Below are 21,061 nucleotides of genomic sequence, written 5' to 3'. Positions count from 1 at the left end.
CTGGAGCAGATGTAGGGGGCAAGGGGGTCTGTTCCAGGAGTGAGGAAAAGTGCAACTGAGCAGGAAGGACTGCCTGGGGAGCCATGTGGATCGCTGTGAGGGGCTCCTGCCAGCTTTTCAGGGCAAGCCCCCCTTCCCAACCTCTGGGCAGGGACATAGGGTGTTGAGGCTGCACCAGCTACTGGATCATAACTGCCGAGGAGTAAGCAGCACGTGGCTTGAGCAGGCAGGCAGAGCTCTTTAGTGAGGTGGGTTCCGGGAGGGCTCTGAGACTGTGCTCAGCTGAGCTCCAGAAGAAGTTCAGGGAGGCAGTGGAGGGCAGAGCCACAGCTGCTGCCTGGCTCTCAAGAAGAGGGCTGGACTCTCTCCGTCGGCTGCAGGCTCAAGGACGGTGGGAGTCCACTCCACCTGAGCCATGCCGGCCAACCTCACAGAGGGCAGCGCCAAGTCCAATGGGACTGGGCAGACACTGAATTCTCCTGTCCTTTGTACTGAAACAGTGACTTTCACTGCAGAGGTGGAAGGAGAGGAATGGGGCTCCTTCTACTACTCCTTCAAGGTAAGTTTCCTGCCTTCCACTCTGAACACTGATTTTAAATAATAAGACAAAGTAGAATTTTAAGTTAAAAGATCACAGTCAATATTATGAATGAGTGTAGCTTATTTTCTTTACTAAAAAGAGTTTTTTTAAAAAAACTGATGAGCTTTAAAAGTAAGTTTTTCATATTATGCTAGGATCTATATTGTCATTTCTTAAGAATATTTGTTTTGTTTTGTTTTTCTCCCTGCTGCTGCTACAAATGTAAGAGTCATGAGTATCATTTGTAAGTGGATGACTTTTTAATTTTCCCCTTTCCTTAGATGAAAGTACTTTTAGTTAATCCTATAGTAGTGCTTGAAATGTCTGTTCCTCGTAAGGGTTATTGTTGTGAATTTTTTGTTAGGAGCATCAGAGGTTTATAAAGCCTGCATCACCCAGGACAGTACCTGTTGCAATGAGGGACAGCGCTGAGTAAGGAAAGACGGACCACACTTTCTGTGTTGATCCTTTGCAGTGAACATCAGAGGGAAACAAGGTCTTTAACTGTAGTTGGTGATGTTACTGTTCACCAGTTCCCTCCTAAAAGAAACGAGGAAATCAGAGTTTAATAGTTTCACTTTCAAAGTATCCAAGGGCCACAATGAGGAAGAGGCCATGGTTAGGCTGATACTGTTTTCTCTTCCACAACAAGATTGTGGTCAGGAATAAACCCGGCATCCAGAAAATAGTTTCCTGCTTCTTGCATGGGAATGCAGGGATGTCAGGTTATTTCACAGGTTGCCTGATGGTGCATTCAGCTGTTACACTAATTCCCAGGACTCAAACTGGTCTCTCATACTTCAAGAAAAATTCTAGCAGTTTTTTATTTAATCCTCTGGGTGTTCTTGAAATGATTTGGTTTTTACTGAGAAGGTAGAATTTGCTGTAATATCTACCTTGGAGCTTTGCTTCTTTGCCAACACTCAGAATAAAACTTTCAGCAGGGAGCTGCCCTGGAAGCCAGCCTCACTGGTGTTCAAGAGCCCTAGAGAAAATGTAGCAAAGCAGAGTGGAACAAGTCACTTAGGCAGATTGCATGGGACCCATCCCTAGGCACCACTTCCTAATGCATTCATGCACACACACAGCCCAGCTGCCCAAATCTACAACAGAAAATAGAAACTGAAATTGGAGTGGGGTGCCATTTACCAGTGGCTGAATAATCCCCTCTCTGAAATCAGCCTTCAGATCCAGAGATTCTTATCTTGGAGAGGCAGGCTTTCTGCACCCAGGAAGCATACTGCTCCTCTCAGAGATGTTGCCTCTGCAGCCTTTTTGATATTTATAGAACATGACAGCAAACAGAATGAAGAGAGACTGGCCACTGCAGAAAGGATAATAATCAGCAATAAGACAGTTGTTCTGAGAGTCAGGCAATAATCAGCTGAAATCTTATTTGCCTTTTTTTTTTTTTGAATATAACTTCGAAGGGGAAGTTTTGAGTGTTTGGACAAACAAACCCCTACTCTCTCTCTTCTAGTGTTTGAACTCTGTCCTAGCAACATCATCTCTAAGCACTACAGAAAATCACATTATTTTCATCTCATTTCTATTAATAAGTTTGCCCTCCAGCAACTGAACCACTAGACAAGGAGAGAAACAGAAAGAAAGAAAATATGTCTGATCAGGAACTTAGAATGTTCTGTTTCACTTTTTGAAAAATAGAATCATTCATTAAAGCAGCGATTTTTAGTTACACAACAGTCAGTAGTGTCGGTGAGAACTAGCTTAAGTGTCTTAAGCTAGTGTGTAACTTTTTCCACCATCCCCTTTGAGCACAAGCAGTTTTGATGCAAACTCTTGTTCCTTGTGATCCTATTATCCCACATGTGTCTCAAGAAGAAAGTCAGAACTGTGTTTGTGAATTGTCTCCCAACCATGTCCTTTTAATTCCCATTGCCTTTTCCAAAAGCAGTAGAATTGTCATCAAAAACAAAGTGGTAACAGCAGTAGAAGTAGAAGAACTAATAGCAATAGCAAAAGCCATACATTTCACTGGCTGTGGGCTTTCTCGGTGACATGAATTTTTCTGAATGACTTTTGTGAAGTGTCTCATTTAATCCTCAGCCCATGGTGTACCTTTCATTTCGAATGCCTTTCATCTTCATCTGAGTTTATCTAAATTCAACCCGGTCTTTAAGGCTCCTCTTGGGTTGCTTCCTCCCTGAAGCCCCCCAAACCCACCCCTCCTGCGAGTTCCAGTAGTGTCTGGAGTATACCCCGTCTCTTTGCCACTTAATCCAACTCTGTGCTCAACCGCTCTTTCAATAATGTGTCAGGTCAATGTGCAACAGTCATTAAGCTCCTCAAGTGAAAGTAACGACTAATGTTTGTTTTATGTTTCCTCCAAAAACCCACACCGTGCATGTCCTACTCAATAAACATTTACTGCATAAATGAACTGTGGTTCTGTGTTCTGTTTCTCTCTGTTGTCAGACTGGACAACAGAAAGTTTGTTTTCTCAGTGACAGAGGTGAGGGTCTTATTCACTGCTACTCCACAGGTCAGCCCCTGCCCTGCCAGGTCTTTATCAAATGTATTCACTGAGGTCCTTCTCTGGAGGCACATTTAGCTCATCCTTATTCCATTTCTAAACCAATGTGATGAAGGTAAGTAATAGTTACCAGTGGGTGGATTAAAAAAGTAAACGGGTCATGATACACTGTAGCTCATACTGGTTTAGCCCTAGCGAGCCTAAACCCACCCGTTGCTGTCTGCCCTTGTCTTAGCTGCTGTACTCAGTCTACAAGCCTGGGCTTCTAACCTGCTTACTTATGTAGCCCTCAAGTTCTCCTCCAAGCCCAAAGCTCTCTTGGCAGAAGATAAGATACCCATGCCTCAGTTCAGTTCAGTTCAGTTGCTCAGTCGTGTCCGACTCTTTGCGACCCCATGAATCACAGCAGGCCAGGCCTCCCTGTCCATCAATCTTACCAAATCTTCACAAGCTTGGAGGCTTTTCTTTCTTCCCATCTCTATCTCCAAATTCTTGCCCCTGCTTCCCACTGCTCTAACCCACTCTGCCATCCTCCGTATATTCTTGGATACCAGCAGCAAGGGCAGAGGTGAGTTCACCACTTTCTTCTTCCATCATGGGTTTCACATGATTAAAGCTCTGTGGTCCTGGGTTCACGGTTCTCAGTTCAGGCCCCGGTTTCTTTCACAGTTTTCAATGTCTCATATGTTCAAGGTTCCATCTAGTTCACCTCACCCATTTCTAATCCCCAGCATCAAGCACTTCTATGGGCTTCAAGAATCTACCATACATCTTCAAGGAGGATGGGACCTGGCTCTAAGAAAGTGAATGGAGGACCTGAATATAAGGCTGTTCAGTGGAAGACAAAGATGAAACTCTTCTTAGAGCCTTAATTTTGCTGGTGAATTCACTTGCAAAATTTCCTGAATCCCCGATTCCTGATGATGAGAAAATTAATTCAAAGTACTGGGAGGGAAACCTGCTTGAAACAGTAAATTGCTGAAATGATAAAATAGTGCAAAAGAACTCAGTTTTATTGCTCTCAGGTGAGGGGAGAAACAGGAACCAAGACTGCAAAAATATTACTTGACAATGATCTTTTTATGAATCTCCTTTAGTGGCTCATTACAAATGATATGCAATTAGTCTAACTATTGTTTATATGTAAATGGCTCCCTCTAAGTGCTTGAGGGTGATTGGACACAATTTGTTCCCTTTGTTTTGCTCCCTCTGCCTGCTGTCTCTTAATTTTCTTAACACATTCCTCCTGCTTTAATATAACAAAAGCAAATTCCAGTTCAACCCGTGTCTCAATTATCTCACACTAGGCTTAAGGGACAGGGGAGCCTGGTAGGAGGCCGTCTATGGGGTCACACAGAGTTGGACACGACTGAAGTGACTTAGCAGCAGCAGCAGGCTTAAAGAAACGTTTAATGATGTACAGAATCTGAAGTATACAGTTCTTGTTTTTATTATATTTAGGGTGATAATTCCTTTGTAAGAACACACTCTGCCTACTGTGGACCAGCACTTTCACTTTCAGTGACTGCCACTTCAGCTCCCTCTGTGCCCACTTGCCTGCTTCTCTGCACACTCCTTTAGTCCCACCTCGGCCCTGCAGGACTTGACTATCTCCTTTCCTGCCTTGGGCCTCAGAACGATGTCAGGGATGCCCTTCCTGGAGTCCAGGAGCCCTTGTTTCCTCTCCTTTCAAGGTACTTCCTAAAACTTATAACAATGGTTCTTGCATTTAATCATGCATCTTTTTGTCCTCTTCTAATCAGTTTCACTCCGTCTGTTCATCCTGAGTTTCTAGAGCTGAATACTCTCACCGTTCATAAGGAATTGCTACTAGTTTTACCCAGTTAAATAATTATTAAAGGTCTGCTGTCACTGCCTATTCCTGTTAGTACACCTAGCATGCTACTCTCCAATCCCCTGCCCTGGACGAGCACTATACCACATCCAACTTCACCCCATGCCCCTGAGAAAGGCACACATTTCATTGGTTGGCTTTACAAGACTGTCGTGCAGTTCCCAAGCTTTGTACTCTCGTGTGTGAAAAAGGAAAACTTCCTCAACCAACTTTCTCTTGGTATCACTGATCTCTTTGTATCACATCATCTGATGGCAGGTAACATTCATAGTTAATTCAGAGTAAATGCAGAATTACAGTTTTTCAGCCTGTGAAGGGTTTTCCCACTTTCTGACTCAGGAAAGGCATCTAAGCTCTAGGAATGATGCTTCTAGAGTGTGTGTGTCCATATATGTGTGGTTGGAGTGAGGGAGCAAGTCTGACCTGGGGAGGAACCTGGGCCACTTGGCACTGGCTGAGATGAAGAGTCCTGTCTGGCTGAAGGCCAGAAGTGATCGCGCTTGTTCCAGATCCTTGTCAGGATGTACATCAGGCGCAGGTCAGGCTGCGCCGCCTTCTGCGGGAGCATCCGTTTGTGCCGTTTCCCTTCAGATGCACGGGTGTTCACACCTCCCTCTTCCGCTCTCTCAACCCTCTGAATTTCTGCATTCTTCCTGGGAAAGAAAAGTTTGATTGCTTCCCTCCCAGCTTTGGGCTGGTCCTCTGTGTCACCTCACGAGAGCTGGGTTAATCCCGGGGTCTGCCCGCCCCTGGTTCCTGTACAGTAAGTGGAGCTCGCCGCTCCCTAATCCTGTGCCCCCGACCTTGCCCTCTTCTTCTGCTTTTCTGTGGCAGCCTGTGTGGGGGGTGAGGCGCTGCGCAGAGCCTCTCGTCAGTGGCGAAGCCTCCGCACCCTCCGCCCCACTCCTGTGCGTCTGACACTCCTGTCTCCCGCTGCCTGCTTTCTCTGTGGTGGGGAACCTGACTAAACTGTTTTCCGCCAAACGAATTATTCCAGACTCTTGGCTCTGAAGGCTCAAAAGACATATCTTCTTGCAAAGGAAAAAGACATGTCTCTTCAAGCTGTTTATGATATCCTTCAAGAGGTATTTTGAAAGCCAGGAGCTGACTTGTTTCTCTTTGTCTGCATTGCTGGAGTAAAGACTGTACCCGGAGGGCAGACGGGGTAGAGCTCTCTGGCTGCCTAGGCTCCAAGAGGTTTTCTCAAGGAGGTGGAAAAGAGCATATCCATTAATGCTTCAAAAAGAAAAAAAAATTATATATATATATATATATATCACCCTGTCATCCTTGAAGTTATTTCCTGTTGATAGTGGGTAAGAAAGTTTCGAGCTATGTACTGAAGTGGACGAGAAATGTAATTTTATTTTCTGTAACTGAACTTGGCTTCTCCTGGACCTCTCAGCTCAGCTGATGGCAGAAGTAGCCTAGTCATTCCCAGGTACACTCAGGCCCTTGAATCTTCCCCGTCACTAGTGAGGCACAGGCTGTAGAACAGGACGGCTGAGGTCAGCTGCCAGTGCTTCCACCATCTGGCTGAGAACTTGGGGTGGTTCACTCCTACCCCTGCACTGGTTTATTCGTCTGACAAATGGTGCTAATAACTGAATGTCCTTCAGAGGACTGTTGTGACTAGTTAAGGGACTAAATGTTGGGGGGGCCGTTAAGGTCAGTGATGGCCTTGAGTACAGTGTTTGAGAAATGTTAGCGGTTATACCCCAGGGGTGAGTTGTTACACTTTCTGACGTGCTCCTGACTGAGAGATGAGGCGCCACCATTACCTACACAGAAGAATCCTCTGAAGATACTAAGAGAGATCCGTGTACTGGAAGATCTCTGCTTTAGGCCCCCAAACAGTGGTGCTGAATTGTTTCATTTCTCTCAATTCGACCATGGAAAATGTAGGATAAGATATCTAGAGATGATTCCACTTCCTTCTTTATCATCCAGATGCCATATCTAACTTTTACCTATGCAAGCTTAATGGCTTACTACAAGAAGGGCTTTTTACAGAGATGGGAAATTATACCCCATACAGAAGGGATGAGTTTCTACCATGGTAGAAAGATTTTCTGGGCCACCAGATGGCAAAACCACCAAGGTCATGATGAAGTCATTAAGGAAAAACCAGGGTTCTTATTTTTTCACTTCGGCAATATTGACATCTGCCTAAAAATGATGGGTCTCTTATACTTGGCAGCACCTTACAGTTAACAACTTGACATCATATGATTTCATCTGACTCGCCATCAACTCTAGGAGGATTTAAAAATAGCATTCCTTTTTTTAACCTGATGTGAACACAAGTCCTGATAGAAGTTAAAGGTGTGAACTTTCTAAAAAATAAATGAAAGAAAGCAAGAAACAAAGACAGAAAGGAAGAAAAAAAGGAAAAACAAACATGGTTCTACTGCCGATTTTAGTTGGATAGGATAGGTCTCTGTAATAGCAAAAATCTAAACCCCAGGGTTTCCCTGAGGACTGGTGATTGGAAATCTGCACTTCCACTTTAGCGGAGGGCGGGGGTGGGGTGGGGAGTGGGGGAGGGTTAGATCCCTGGTCAAAGAAGTAAAATCCCACAAGCCTCACACAGCTTGGCAGTAATAATAATAATAACAAAGTCCCATTAATTTAAAAAACAAAACCAAAAAAGTCTACACCCTGAATCTCAGTGGTTTAACACATTAAAAGTTTATTTTTCTCTCACATACCAGTTGCAAGCAGGTCAGCTTGTATCTCTGCCTTCTAGAATAAGCAGTTTCCAAGGGAGATGGCAAAACTTACCCTATCTCAGTTCAGTTCAGTTCAGTCGCTCAGTCGTGTCCGACTCTCCGCGACCCCATGAATCACAGCACGCCAGGCCTCCCTGTCCATCACCAACTCCCGGAGTACACTCAAACTCATGTCCACAGAGTCGGTGATGCCATCCAGCCATCTCATTCTCCGTCGTCCCCTTCTCCTCCCGCCCCCAACCTTTCCCAGCATCAGAGTCTTTTCCAGTGAGTCAGCTCGTCTCATGAGGTGGCCAAAGTATTGGAGTTTCAGCTTTAGCATCAGTCCCTCCAATGAACATCCAGGATTGATCTCCTTTAGAATGGACTGGTTGGATCTCCTTGCAGTATAAGGGACTCTCAAGAGTCTTCTCCAACACCACAGTTCAAAAGCATCGATTCTTCGGCGATCAGCTTTCTTCACAGTCCAACTCTCACATCCATACATGACCACGGGAAAAACCATTGCCTTGACTAGACGGACCTTGGTCGGCAAAGTAATGTCTCTGCTTTTTAATATACTATCAAGGTTGGTCATAACTTTCCTTCCAAGGAGCAAGCGTCTTTTAATTTCATGGCTGCAATCAGCATCTGCAGTGATTTTGGAGCCCAAAAAAACAAAGTCTGACACTGTTTCCACTGTTTTTCCATCTATTTCCCATGAAGTGATGGGACCAGATGCCATGATCTTTGTTTTCTGAATGTTGAGCTTCAAGCCAACCTTTTCACTCTCCTCTTTCACTTTCATCAAGAGGCTTTTGAGTTCCTCTTCACTTTCTGCCATAAGGGTAGTGTCACCCTATCTGCTTTGGCCTAAAATGATGCATGACTGACTCCGGTTCCGCTGGCAAGAATTAGTTAGTCGTTGGGCATGGGAAATGTAGCTTAACTGAACACCCCCAGTGCATGAAACATAGTACCAAGTATGGTTGGACCTTCACCTTCTGCACGACAAAACCCAAACTCTCCAAACTAGCCTTCTAGCTTTTCACAATCTGACTGCCCCTCCTCCCCTATTTCTCTCCTCTCCTGCACCATGCCTCACTGGATACTACATTCCAGGGAAATACTGTCTTTGGCAGAAATGCTTTGCTCATAGCGTTTTCTTCTGATATCACATCTAAGCTCAATTGCCCCGTCATCTGTGAAGAATTCAGATTTGTTTTTTATGTTTCCAAGATTCATCTCTTGACATGCATGTCCGCCTACAAACACACACACACATACGTGTGCACGTAAACATAGACCAACACACATACAGACACATACACACATACATGATGTCAGTCATTTTAAGGCAGCTCAAGATCCCACTACCCCTAGGGTAGTGCCTGACACATGGTAGACAAATGGTCAAAACATGTTTTATTGAATGAAAGAGCATATTGAGAAACAATCTGTGTAACAAGTTTATTCCTAAGGTCTCAACATATTCATGTGAAAACATTAAAGTAGATGGAGTCTTAATCCTTATTCTCAAGCCATTGGGTTGAACTTAAAGGCACCATGATTTGGGGGAATTCCTGACACAGACAGAGAAGCATAGTAGGCTACAGTCCATGGGGTCGCAAAGAGTTGGACAAGACTGAGTGACTGCACTTTTTTTCACTGACACCATAGCAAGCCCTATTGGTGGGGAGTGTGTGTGTGTGTGTGTGTGCGTGTGGGTGTGTTTTAGTCTCTCAGTCCTGTCCAACTCTTTGCGAACCCGAGGATTGTAGCCTGCCAAGCTCTTCTGACCCTGGGATTCTCCAGGCAAGAACACTGGAGAGGGTTTCCAGTTCCTTCTCCAGGGAATCTTCCCAATCCAGGGGTCAAACCCACGTCTCGCACATTGCAGGCAGATTCTTTACCATCTGAGTCACCAGGGAAGTCCAGATCATTAGACCTAAAGCAAACAACATCCAGGTTCAGCTTCCATATCTGAGGCTGGGAAGCTATCCACTTCTGAGCCCTAAGACACCAGGTGGGTATTGGGAAAATGTGTTAGCATTCACATCTCTGCTCTCTGTTTATGTGTTCTGATGCCTGGTTATAGAAGGTCAGTCACAGAGATCTTCTGCAAAGTGCAGGGGGCAGAAAGTACCACCTGTGGACAACAGGAAGAATCTGCTCCATTAGGATGAATGGGTCAGCCTTGTCTACTAGAATGTCAATCAGGCGGTCACACATGGTTCCCGTCTGCTGCCTCTGGACACGTCAAGCAGAAAAAGTGTTTATCCTGTGAACACTGAGACTACAGCTGCTTTCACTGTGTAGGGCCCTATACTAGGGAGTAGGGAGTCAAAGAGGATTTATCATTGTCCTAAGGGGCTGGGAAACTAATGTTTTCACTCAACAAATATTACTAAGATTATTTAACCTTTTAAATTCTTAACACCTATAGATAAACATAAATAGTTTTTCTCAATTTAAATTTGAAAATAAATATCATCTTTAAAAATAAGTCATGCATGCATACTAAATTGCTTCAGTTGTGTCCAACTCTTTATGACCCCATGGACTGTAGCCCACCAGGCTCCTTTGTCCATGGTGGTTCTCCAGGCAAGAATACTGGAGTGGGTTTTCATGCCCTCCTCCAAGGGATCTTCCCAACACAGGGATCAAACCCATGTATCTTATGTTTCCTGCATTGGCAGATGAATTCTTTATCACTAGGGCCACCTGGGAAACCCCCAAATTAAAATATAATAATTCAGAATATAATCTTTTAAACTATATTCTTTTCCTTCCCATGTCATATACTCCTTTATGAAGCTGAGAATCACAGATGGGCTTGACTGAGCATTACTTTAGGTGCTGGGGTTTCAAAGATGCACAAAACAGGTACCATATTGTCAGACAATTCTGTCTAACAGAGGAAAGGTATACTCAGCCAATAGTTATGATGCAAGGGAAGAGAAGGCAGTCACTTAGAAGAAAATACAGTGGGGGGATGACAGAAGGAGGTATAAACAAATTAAAAAGAAGGATTTCTGCATAGAAAATGAAGTTGATCTTCATTGAAGATAGGTAAATGGAAGTTTTCAGTTTAGATAAAAGAGTTAAAGAGACAAAAAAAAAAAAAGACCCAGGTGGATCTTCAGATTAAGCAGTATAGATTTTCTTGTCCTTACAGGCCATAAGAAATCTTTAGAGTTTTATTAGCAAAAATGCTAATGGTGAAAACTCTGATGAGAGAGATTAATCCGGCTGCAGAGTGCTGAGTGGGATGTAGGGAGGGAACACTGAGGGAAGAGAGTCAGTTATGATGACCCAATGAGAGGTGGCAGTGCTCAGTAACATAAGGATTGCCTGAGAGCAGAGAGGGGGAAGCAGCAGGACTTTCTGTCAGATCATATGCAGGGCTTGGGGAATCAGAGAAGATTGGCAGAGGCAAGGAATGACAATGACATAGGGGCTCAAATTGATAAGCTGATTCTAAAATGTATGTGGAAAGGCACAGGAAATTGACTAGCCACAATAACTCTCAAAAACAATAAAGTTAGGGAACTCATACTGGCTAGTTATGACCTTCTCTAAAGCAATAGAGTGGTACTGAGAAAAGCATACACATCCAGAAATGGAGCAGGATAAAGAGTCCAGAAATAGACCCAGTCATATCTGGTCAGCTAATTTTTGACAAACATATAAAGGCAATTCAATAGAGAAAATCAAAATTGTTGCTGGAAAAAATAGATAATTACGTGTAAAAAAGGAACCCCTGCCCAAACCTCACACCCCATAAAAATTAACAGAAAATGGATCATATATCTAAGTGTAAAACCTAAAATAAAAGAAAAAACATAGAAGGCAAACTTTGTGACCTTAGATTAGGCAATTACTTCTTACATACAACACTAGTGGCACAGTCCATAAAGGAAAAATGTGATAAATTGTACTTCATTAAAATTAAGAACTTCTATAATTTAAAAGATGCTATGAAGAGAATAAAAAATAGGAGAAAATATCTATAAATCACAAATAATTTTCATCTAGAAGATACAAATAATTCTCAAAGCTCAATACAAAGAAAAAGACCCCAACTTAAAACAACACCAAAGTTTCAAACAGACATATCACCAAATGGTGACTAAATACATGAAAAAATTCTTAACATCATTTGTCACTGGTGAAATGCAAATTAAAACCATCACACACTCATTCAGTTCAGTTCAGTTCAGTCGCTCAGTCGTGTCCGACTCTCCGCGACCCCATGAATCACAGCACGCCAGGCCTCCCTATCCATCACCAACTCCCGGAGTTCACTCAAACTCATGTCCACAGAGTCGGTGATGCCATCCAGCCATCTCATTCTCGGGGGTCCCCTTCTCCTCCCGCCCCTAACCTTTCCCAGCATCAGAGTCTTTTCCAGTGAGTCAACTCGTCGCATGAGGGGCCAAAGTATTGGAGTTTCAGCTTCAGCATCAGTCCTTCCAATGAACACCCAGGATCGATCTCCCTTAGAATGCACTGGTTGGATCTCCTTGCGGTACAAGGGACTCTCAAGAGTCTTCTCCAACACCACAGTTCAAAAGCATCAATTCTTCAGCAATCAGCTTTCTTCACAGTCCAACTCTCACATCCATACATGACCACGGGAAAAACCATAGCCTTGACTAGACGGACTCATTAGAATGACTAAAATTAAAATATACTGAAGATATCAAGAACTGGCAAAGATATGAAGCAACCAACTAGAACCATCATACATTACTGACAGCAAAGAAAATGGTAAAGACAGTTGGGAAAACTTACTGCCATTTTCTTATAAAGTTAAACATACATTTATTACACAAGTCCAAAATCCTACTGCTGAGTATTTGTCCAAGACAAATAATGTAAAAGCCTCTATGTCAATACTTACAGTGGCTTTATCTTAAATTGCTAAAAATTGGAATCAATTCAAATGTCCAGTGGCTAGAAAATAGATAAGCTGTAGTATATCTGTGCGATGGAATATTACTTGGCAATAAAAAGGAATAAGCTTATAGATCTACAGAACAAAATGGATGAATTTCAAATGCATTATGCTAAGTGAAAGGAACCAGATTCAAAATACTGTAATGATTTCATTTATATGATGTTGAGAAAGCAAAACTCTAAAGACAGAAAGCAAATCAGTGGTTGTTGTGAAGAGGCTGACTACAAAACGGCACTGGAGACCCCCTTTGGATGACAGAAATATTCTATATCTTGATTGCAATGATGGTTAAGTTTGTCAAAACTACAAAACTAACATTCAAAGGATGACTTTTCCTCTGTAAAAAGTACTACTTAATAAAAAATTATTCTCTAGAGAGTTTCTCCAATGTCAATAGCCATACCACCTCAATAAGACACTCAGAGAGTCTCAAAGAGTGAATGAACCCTATCATAGACTTAGCACTTTGCTTGGCATGCTGTTGCTGCTGCTGCATCACTTCAGTCGTGTCCGACTCTGTGTGACCCCATAGACAGAAGCCCACCAGGGTTCCCCGTCCCTGGGATTCTCCCAGCAAGAACACTGGAGTGGGTTGTCATTTCCTTCTCCAATGTGTGAAAGTGAAAAGTGAAAGTGAAGTTGCTCAGTCGTGTCTGACCCTTAGCAACCCCACGGACTGCAGCCTACCAGGCTCCTCCATCCATGGGATTTTCTAGGCAAGAGTACTGGAGTGGCTTGCCATTGCCTTCTCCGTTGCTTGGCATAAATATAGGCAAATAATCCAGGATATAGCTCTATGAATGTCTTCCAAGGGTTCTCCTTATTTCTACTTTACAAGTAGGCATTAACCATTAGCCATCTAGTATGAGTCTTTACTATGCAAGCTTCCCTGGTACCTTCAGTTCAGTTCAGTCGCTCAGTTGTGTCCAACTCTTAGCGACCCCAAGAATCACAGCACACCAGGCCTCCCTGTCCATCACCAATTCCTGGAGTCCACTCAGACTCATGTCCATCAAGTCGGTGATGCCATCCAGCCATCTCATTCTCTGTTGCCCCCGTCTCCTCCCACCACCAATCCCTCCCAGCATCAGAGTCTTTTCCAGTGAGTCAACTCGTCACATGAGGTGGCCAAAGTATGGAGTTTCAGCTTCAGCATCAGCCCTTCCAATGAACACCCAGGATTGATCCCCTTTAGAATGGACTGGTTGGATCTCCTTGCAGTCCAAGGGACTCTCAAGAGTCTTCTCCAGCACCACAGTTCAAAAGCATCAATTCTTCGGCGATCAGCTTTCTTCACAGTCCAACTCTCACATCCTATATGACCACGGGAAAACCATAGCCTTGACTAGACGGACCTTGGTTGGCAAAGTAATGTCTCTGCTTTTTAATATGCTATCTAGGTTGGTCATAATTTTCCTTCCAAGGAGTTAGCGTCTTTTAATTTCGTGGCTGCAATCAGCATCCGCAGTGATTTGGGAGCCCAAAAAAATAAAGTCTGACACTGTTTCCACTGTTTCCCCATCTATTTCCCATGAAGTGATGGGACCAAATGCCATGATCTTAGTTTTCTGAATGTTGAGCTTCAAGCCAACTTTTTCACTCTCCTCTTTCACTTTCATCAAGAGGCTTTTTAGTTCCTCTTCACTTTCTGCCATAAGGGTAGTGTCTTCTGCATATCTGAGGTTATTGATATCTGCCAATGCAGGAGATGCAGATTTGATCCCTGATCCAGGAAGATCCCCTGGAGAAGGAAACGGCATCCCACTCCAGTATTCTTGCCTAGGAAATCCCATGGAAAGAGGAGCCTAGCAGACTACAGTCCACGGGATCGCAGAGTCAGACATGACTTAATGACCAAAAAACAACAACTTTACTATATAATATTTACTACTAGTGAGAAATAGTGATGATGCTACAAAATTTTGGACAAACCAACAGCAGAGGTGAAAGAAGGAGATCCTGAATAGGTTCCTGAAGATAGCAATGTTGTTTGGTTGACCTCATAGTTATTCTCAACCCTCTTCTCATTTTCCCAGCCAAATACTCACTAGCCTAGTCTCCCTTGCAGTAAACAGTAGCACAGTTTGAGAAACTTAATTGGAAGTCTATGAGATTTCTGATAAAGATTCCACTTTTCTTTGATAGAAGGAGAAAGACATGGCTTGAATTTTTCTTCCTCCCTTGATTGAATTCAGCACAATGCATGGCACTTCAGCAGCCATTTTGCAGCCACAAAAGAAAAGTTAAGGCAATTTCAAAGAGTTCAGGACAGCAGCTATGTATCTTTAGATTTCTCATTGTATGAAAAAAAAAAATCTTTGTTTAAGCCACTGTAATGTGGGCTTTCTTTTATTTTTGAGTCTAGACTTGCCCAAGTGATAAAAATACCAAGTGCAAATCTATATATCCAGGGTACTGAAGCCAAGCCCTTGAAAGTGGACCACAGAGAATCAAATAGACATTTCATTTATTCTACATTTGGGTGGGGCAGGAGCTGACTCTGCTGATGTTTTTCATCCTACTATTATCTATTATCTAGATTACTATTATCGAGATTACGAAAGGATTGAATAGAGTTTTATAAACATTGATTCAGACAAGAACCAAGTAACCAAGAAAGAGATAGTTTCTCCTCCCTCCCAAGGAAAAGAGCCCTAAATTTTTCATAATGATTCTTCACATTTCAGATAATGACAGTGCTATTCACTTAGGTAATTTTATGGGGGGGAAAAAATCTGAAAGCACTTTTAAAAACATTAGTTCAAAAAACTACCCAAAACATTAGCTCATTTTTTTCATGACGGCTCAATAAGAGGATTTTTATTCTCTTCCCTGATGCACAAGGAATCACATCCTTTCCTTACAGTTTAAACAAGCAAGGAAAGTGCGAGAAATGGACTTTGGACCTCAAACCAATTCTACATCATGCTACCCTGAGCACATCACACAGTTTCTCTGGATCAAGGCAGCTCAGCCATGAGAACAAAACAATAATGATGTCCCTTCAGGATGGTGAAGAAGGGAAGGAACCAAGTCTTAGGTGAGAAGTGACATTTTCGGTGGGAGCCAGAGGAGGGTAATCACAGAGTTCTACTCAATAATCTCCTGGGAGAGTACTACCAACGCAGAGGGGTTCAGGTGTGATGGTGGGCTAATGCTCTTCTCCTCAAAGACCAGCCTCACAGACCCTTCATCTCAGATTTATCCTCCCAAACTCCCCACCCACTGAGATTCTCCATCCTCCCACACTCTCCTCCGATCCAAACTATTCTCCCTTTCATGTCAATGTATGGCAAAACCAACCAATATAATGTTGTGAAATAATTAGCCTCCAGTAAAAAATAAATTAATTAATTAAAAAATAAAAAAATAATAAAATAAAGATAAATAAAGCAAAAACTTCCCAGGACACCTACCCTTCTTAGTTCCATTGACAGTTCTCCTAAGGAAAGAAATACGTGGTTGTAGAGAAATAACAAGCAAGCATAACCTTGACATGATTCACAAGAATCCAGACTAAGCTTTCCCATTCTCTCACACACCATATTTCTCCCTCCCCAACCTCCTCTGCCGGCCCTCATCCCTACCACAGCATTCAGTGTGGACTCTGCACGCATGCAGTGTCTGCTAAGTGGCCTTAGTCATGTCAGACTCTTTGCAACGCTGCGGGCTGTAGCCCACCAGGCTCCTCTGTCCATGGAACACTCCAGGCAAGAATACCGGAGATGGCTGCCTTTCCCTTCTCCAGGGGATTTTCCTGACCCAGGGATCAAACCTGTGTCTTTCATGTTTTCATGTTGGCAGGCGGGTTCTTTATCACTACATGGACTTTGCATGCTCTGCTTTTAAAAAAATTCTTTTTCTCCATCTTTTGCTTAGTCCTCCTGTCGTCCCCCAGTTTTTTTTTCCTCAATAAATCGATTCCAAGTATTTGCAGGAAAGCCATTCAGAGTAAACAAATTCCTTCCCTCAGGTGTCTCTCCCACAGCCTTCCTGATCTTCCAAGGTTATCTGCATTTTTTAAAAGAACTTTGCTTCATTTAAATAAACCCCTACTCTCCTGAGCATACTGGGCATGAGATAGCAAAGGTTACTTAGGATCTAGAGGATTGTTGGAACTTCTTGAAAAAGCAGCAGCAGCAGGGAATAAGATTCCCCTTGATTCCTCTTCTTCCAGCTCTTGAAGTCTCCTTGCCTTGCTCTTCGGCTGGGCAGGAGCTGTGATTCACGCCGGCTCGCAGTGTTCCAGGCTCTGCACTGGATGAACAATTTCTCCACAGCACTCAGAATTCCATTTACATACAGGTATTGAACCCAAGTGTTTGCTTAAGAACAATTATTCACAGCTCTTAATTTAATAAAAATGAAAGGGATACTGTTAATATTCAAATGGAAGTTTCCTTTCTTTCATCTGGTATTGTGCACCATTGCCCTTGGCAATCCATACCTATAGAAGATATTCTTTTGATTAAGAATAAATTTGATTACCTTTGCAAAGTATTCAGTCCCTTTTGAGATTTTTTTTTTTCATTTTTTTGGTGCAGGTTGGGATAAAAATGCAGAAGGTATTCAAGCATACAGAAACTATTAGAAGACTTTATAAACTGGAAAGCACCAGTCAAATTTAGGATAGCAATGATTCACAGTGCTAAGCATTAGAACATCTTGTACCACACTGCACTCTGTGTGCGTGCTCAGTCGTGTCTGATTCTTTGAGAACCCATATCTTGTAGCCCACCAGGCTCCTCTGTCCATGGGATTTTCCAGGCAAGAGTGGGATCAAACCCTGGTCTCTTGTGTCTCCTGCATTAGCAGGTGGATTCTTGACCGCTGCACCACTAGGAAATCACATGCTAACCATTCAGTTCAGTTCAGTTCAGTCGCTCAGCCATGTCCGACTCTTTGCGACCCCATGAATCGCAGCACGCCAGGCCTCCCTGTCCATCACCAACTCCAGGAGTTCACTCAAACTCATGTCCACAGAGTCGGTGATGCCATCCAGCCATCTCATTCTCTGTCGTCCCCTTCTCCTCCGGCCCCCAATCCCTCCCAGCATCAGTCTTTTCCAGTGAGTCAACTCGTCGCATGAGGTGGCCAAAGTATTGGAGTTTCAGCTTCAGCATCAGTCCTTCCAATGAACACCCAGGATTGAGCTCCTTTAGAATGGACTGGTTGGATCTCCTTGCAGTCCAAGGGACTCTCAAGAGTCTTCTCCAGCACCACAGTTCAAAAGCATCAATTCTTCGGCGATCAGCTTTCTTCACAGTCCAACTCTCACATCCATACATGACCACTGGAAAAACCATAGCCTTGACTAGACGGACCTTGGTTGGCAAAGTAATGTCTCTGCTTTTTAATATGCTATCTAGGTTGGTCATAATTTTCCTTCCAAGGAGTAAGCGTCTTTTAATTTCGTGGCTGCAATCAGCATCCGCAGTGATTTGGGAGTCCAAAAAAATAAAGTCTGACACTGTTTCCACTGTTTCCCCATCTATTTCCCATGAAGTGATGGGACCAGATGCCATGATCTTAGCATTAGTGAAATGTAAAAAAAAAATTTGAATAAATGAAAAGGCATGTGGTGCTCCAAGACAGGAAAACTAAATTTTGTGAAGATGTCAGTTCTCCCTAATTTCTTTATAGTGTTAAAAAAACTTTAATCAAATATTTAGTGTGATTGTTTTAATTTGACAAAATAACTTAAAGCTCAATTTTAAAAAGGTAAATAAAGCTAAGATATTTGAACATAAATGTTAATGAGGAAGAGGGATTTTTTTCGATCAGTTACTAAAAAATATAAACCTGCATTAAGCAAAACATTTTAGAATTAGCACAGTAATGGAAAGGTTCATAATAACAAATAGTTTGCTTTAAAAATAAAACCTTAGTCATATATGAAATTAATACTACAAAGAAACTATAAAAAATAGTAAGAAAGAATGAATATTTTGGCAGTTAGAGCATTGGGTGAATGGGTGATGAGTCTTCATGTAAAGTCGTAAGATCAATTTCAGTTGGATCTTGTAACTAAGTTTTTACAAAATAGAAAAAAAGCATACTTATTAGACTAATTTCAGATGAGCAAGAACTTTCTAAGCCTAACAAAACATTTAAACAGAAACAAAAAATTAAGGAAAGTATTTTCAATAAAATAAATATATAATATTTATATACATATAACTATTTATAATATTACATATTATATATTATGTAATAATTATACTATAAATACAACATGATTAAAGGTCTTAATATATAAAAAGCTCTTAGGCTAGAACAAATAATCTCACAATTTGTATGGAAATATAAAAAACCTCGAATAGCCAAAGCAATCTTGAGGAAGAAGAATGGAACTGGGGGAATCAACCTGCCAGACTTCAGGCTCTACTACAAAGCCACAGTCACCAAGACAGTATGGTACTGGCATAAAGACAGAAATATAGATCAATGGAACAAAATAGAAAGCCCAGAGATAAATCCACACACCTATGGACACCTTATCTTTGACAAAGGAGGCAAGAATATAAAATGGGGAAAAGACAGTCTCTTTAACAAGTGGTGCTGGGAAAACTGGTCAGCCACTTGTAAAAGAATGAAACTAGAACACTTCCTAACACCATACACCAAAATAAACTCAAAATGGATTAGAGAGCTAAATGTAAGACCAGAAACTATAAAACTCCTAGAGGAGAACGTAGGCAAAACACTCTCCAACATAAATCACAGCAGGATCCTCCATGACCCACCTCCCAGGATATTGGAAATAAAAGTAAAATTAAACAAATGGGACCTAATTAAAATTAAAAGCTTCTGCACAGCAAAGGAAACTATAAGCAAGGTGAAAAGACAGCCTTCAGAATGGGAGAAAATAATAGCAAATGAAACAACTGACAAAGAATTAATCTCCAAAATATACAAGCAGCTCCTGCAGCTCAATTCCAGAAAAATAAATGACCCAATCAAAAAATGGGCCAAAGAACTAAACAGACATTTCTCCAAAGAAGACATAAACATGGCTAACAAACACATGAAAAAATGCTCAACATCCCTCATAATCAGAGAAATGCAAATCAAAACCACAATGAGATACCATTACACACCAGTCAGAATGGCTGCTATCCAAAAGTCTACATGCAATAAATGCTGGAGAGGGTGTGGAGAGAAAGGAACCCTCTTACACTGTTGGTGGGAATGCAAACTAGTACAGCCACTATGGAGAACAGTGTGGAGATTCCTTAAAAAACTGGAAATAGAACTGCCATATGATCCAGCAATCGCACTCTTGGGCATATACACCGAGGAAACCAGAATTGAAAGAGACACATGTACTCCAATGTTCATTGCAGCACTGTTTATAACAGCAAGGACATGGAAGCAACCTAGATGTCCATCTGCAGACGAATGGATAAGAAAGCTTTGGTACATATACACAATGGAGTATTATTCAGCCATTAAAAAGAATGCGTTTGAATCAGTTCTAATGAGGTGGATGAAACTGGAGCCTATTATACATAGTGAAGTAAGCCAGAAAGAAAAACACCAATACAGTATACTAACGCATATATATGGAATTTAGAAAGATGGAAATGATAACCCTGTATACGAGACAGCAAAAGAGACACAGATGTATAGAACAGTCTCTGGGACTCTGTGGGAGAGGGTGAGGGTGGGAATGATTTGGAAGAATGGCATTGAAACATGTATATTTTCATATGTGAAATGAATCACCAGTTCAGGGTCAATGCATGATATAGGATGCTTGGTACTGGTGTGCGGGGATGACCCAGAGGGAGGATAAGGAGAGGAGGGAGGTGGGAGGGGGGTTCAGAAAGGGGAACTCATATACACCCAAGGCAGACTCATGTCAATGTATGGCAAAACCAACCAATATAATATTGTAAAATAATTAGCCTCCAATAAAAAAATTAAAATAATAAAATAAAATAAAAAGCTCTTAGAAAAATATGGTATTTCTAATAGAAAAAACAGGCAAAGAAAATAAAAGGCATTTTAGATTAAATGTAGAGTTAAAAGAATGCATAAAAAGTTTTATTTGCTAGTGGCCTGAATAATACAAATTTAACCATGAAACATAGTATGAAATATATCAAACTGGTAAAAATTAAAGAGAAATGTTACAAAAGAATATGACAGTCTTGTAGACTGGTAGGAGAGTAAATGTGGACAACTAAGTAAATGCACACAATTTGCTGTGTATTTGGTAATACACAGCAAGCCTAAACAATATATTTACATATTGACGTGGTAGGTTTGCTTGCAGGATTAAACCTTAAGAATAGTAAAGAAATATTCAAGAAAAGTTTGGACATGGTCTTATGTGTTAGACTATTTCATGTAGTACACATCTGACAATAGAAAATTAAAATTGTGATGCAACCATAAGATGGAATATTAAGGAATATTATGCACCTATAATAATCATTGTTCCTCATTCAAT

The 21,061-nt window shown here is 41.8% G+C and overlaps 1 protein-coding gene across 1 annotated transcript in view; it reads left to right on the top strand.

Annotated features, from left to right (window-relative positions):
- The first annotated feature begins 415 nt into the window (after positions 1–415).
- Positions 416–21,061, top strand: part of NPSR1 (neuropeptide S receptor 1) — a 160,093-nt gene continuing 139,447 nt past the window's right edge. Inside the window, 1 exon segment of the mRNA XM_088832314.1 lies at positions 416–559. Within this exon segment, the coding sequence (XP_088688440.1) occupies positions 416–559 (144 nt within the window).

This window comes from Moschus berezovskii, chromosome 3 (genome assembly GCF_049115385.1).
Source record: "Moschus berezovskii isolate FMDL1 chromosome 3, NW_MosBer_1.0, whole genome shotgun sequence".
Classification (NCBI taxonomy): Eukaryota; Metazoa; Chordata; class Mammalia; order Artiodactyla; family Moschidae; genus Moschus; species Moschus berezovskii.
The sequence above is the reverse complement of the archived record's forward strand: the minus strand, read 5'-3'. Positions and strand labels throughout refer to the sequence as shown.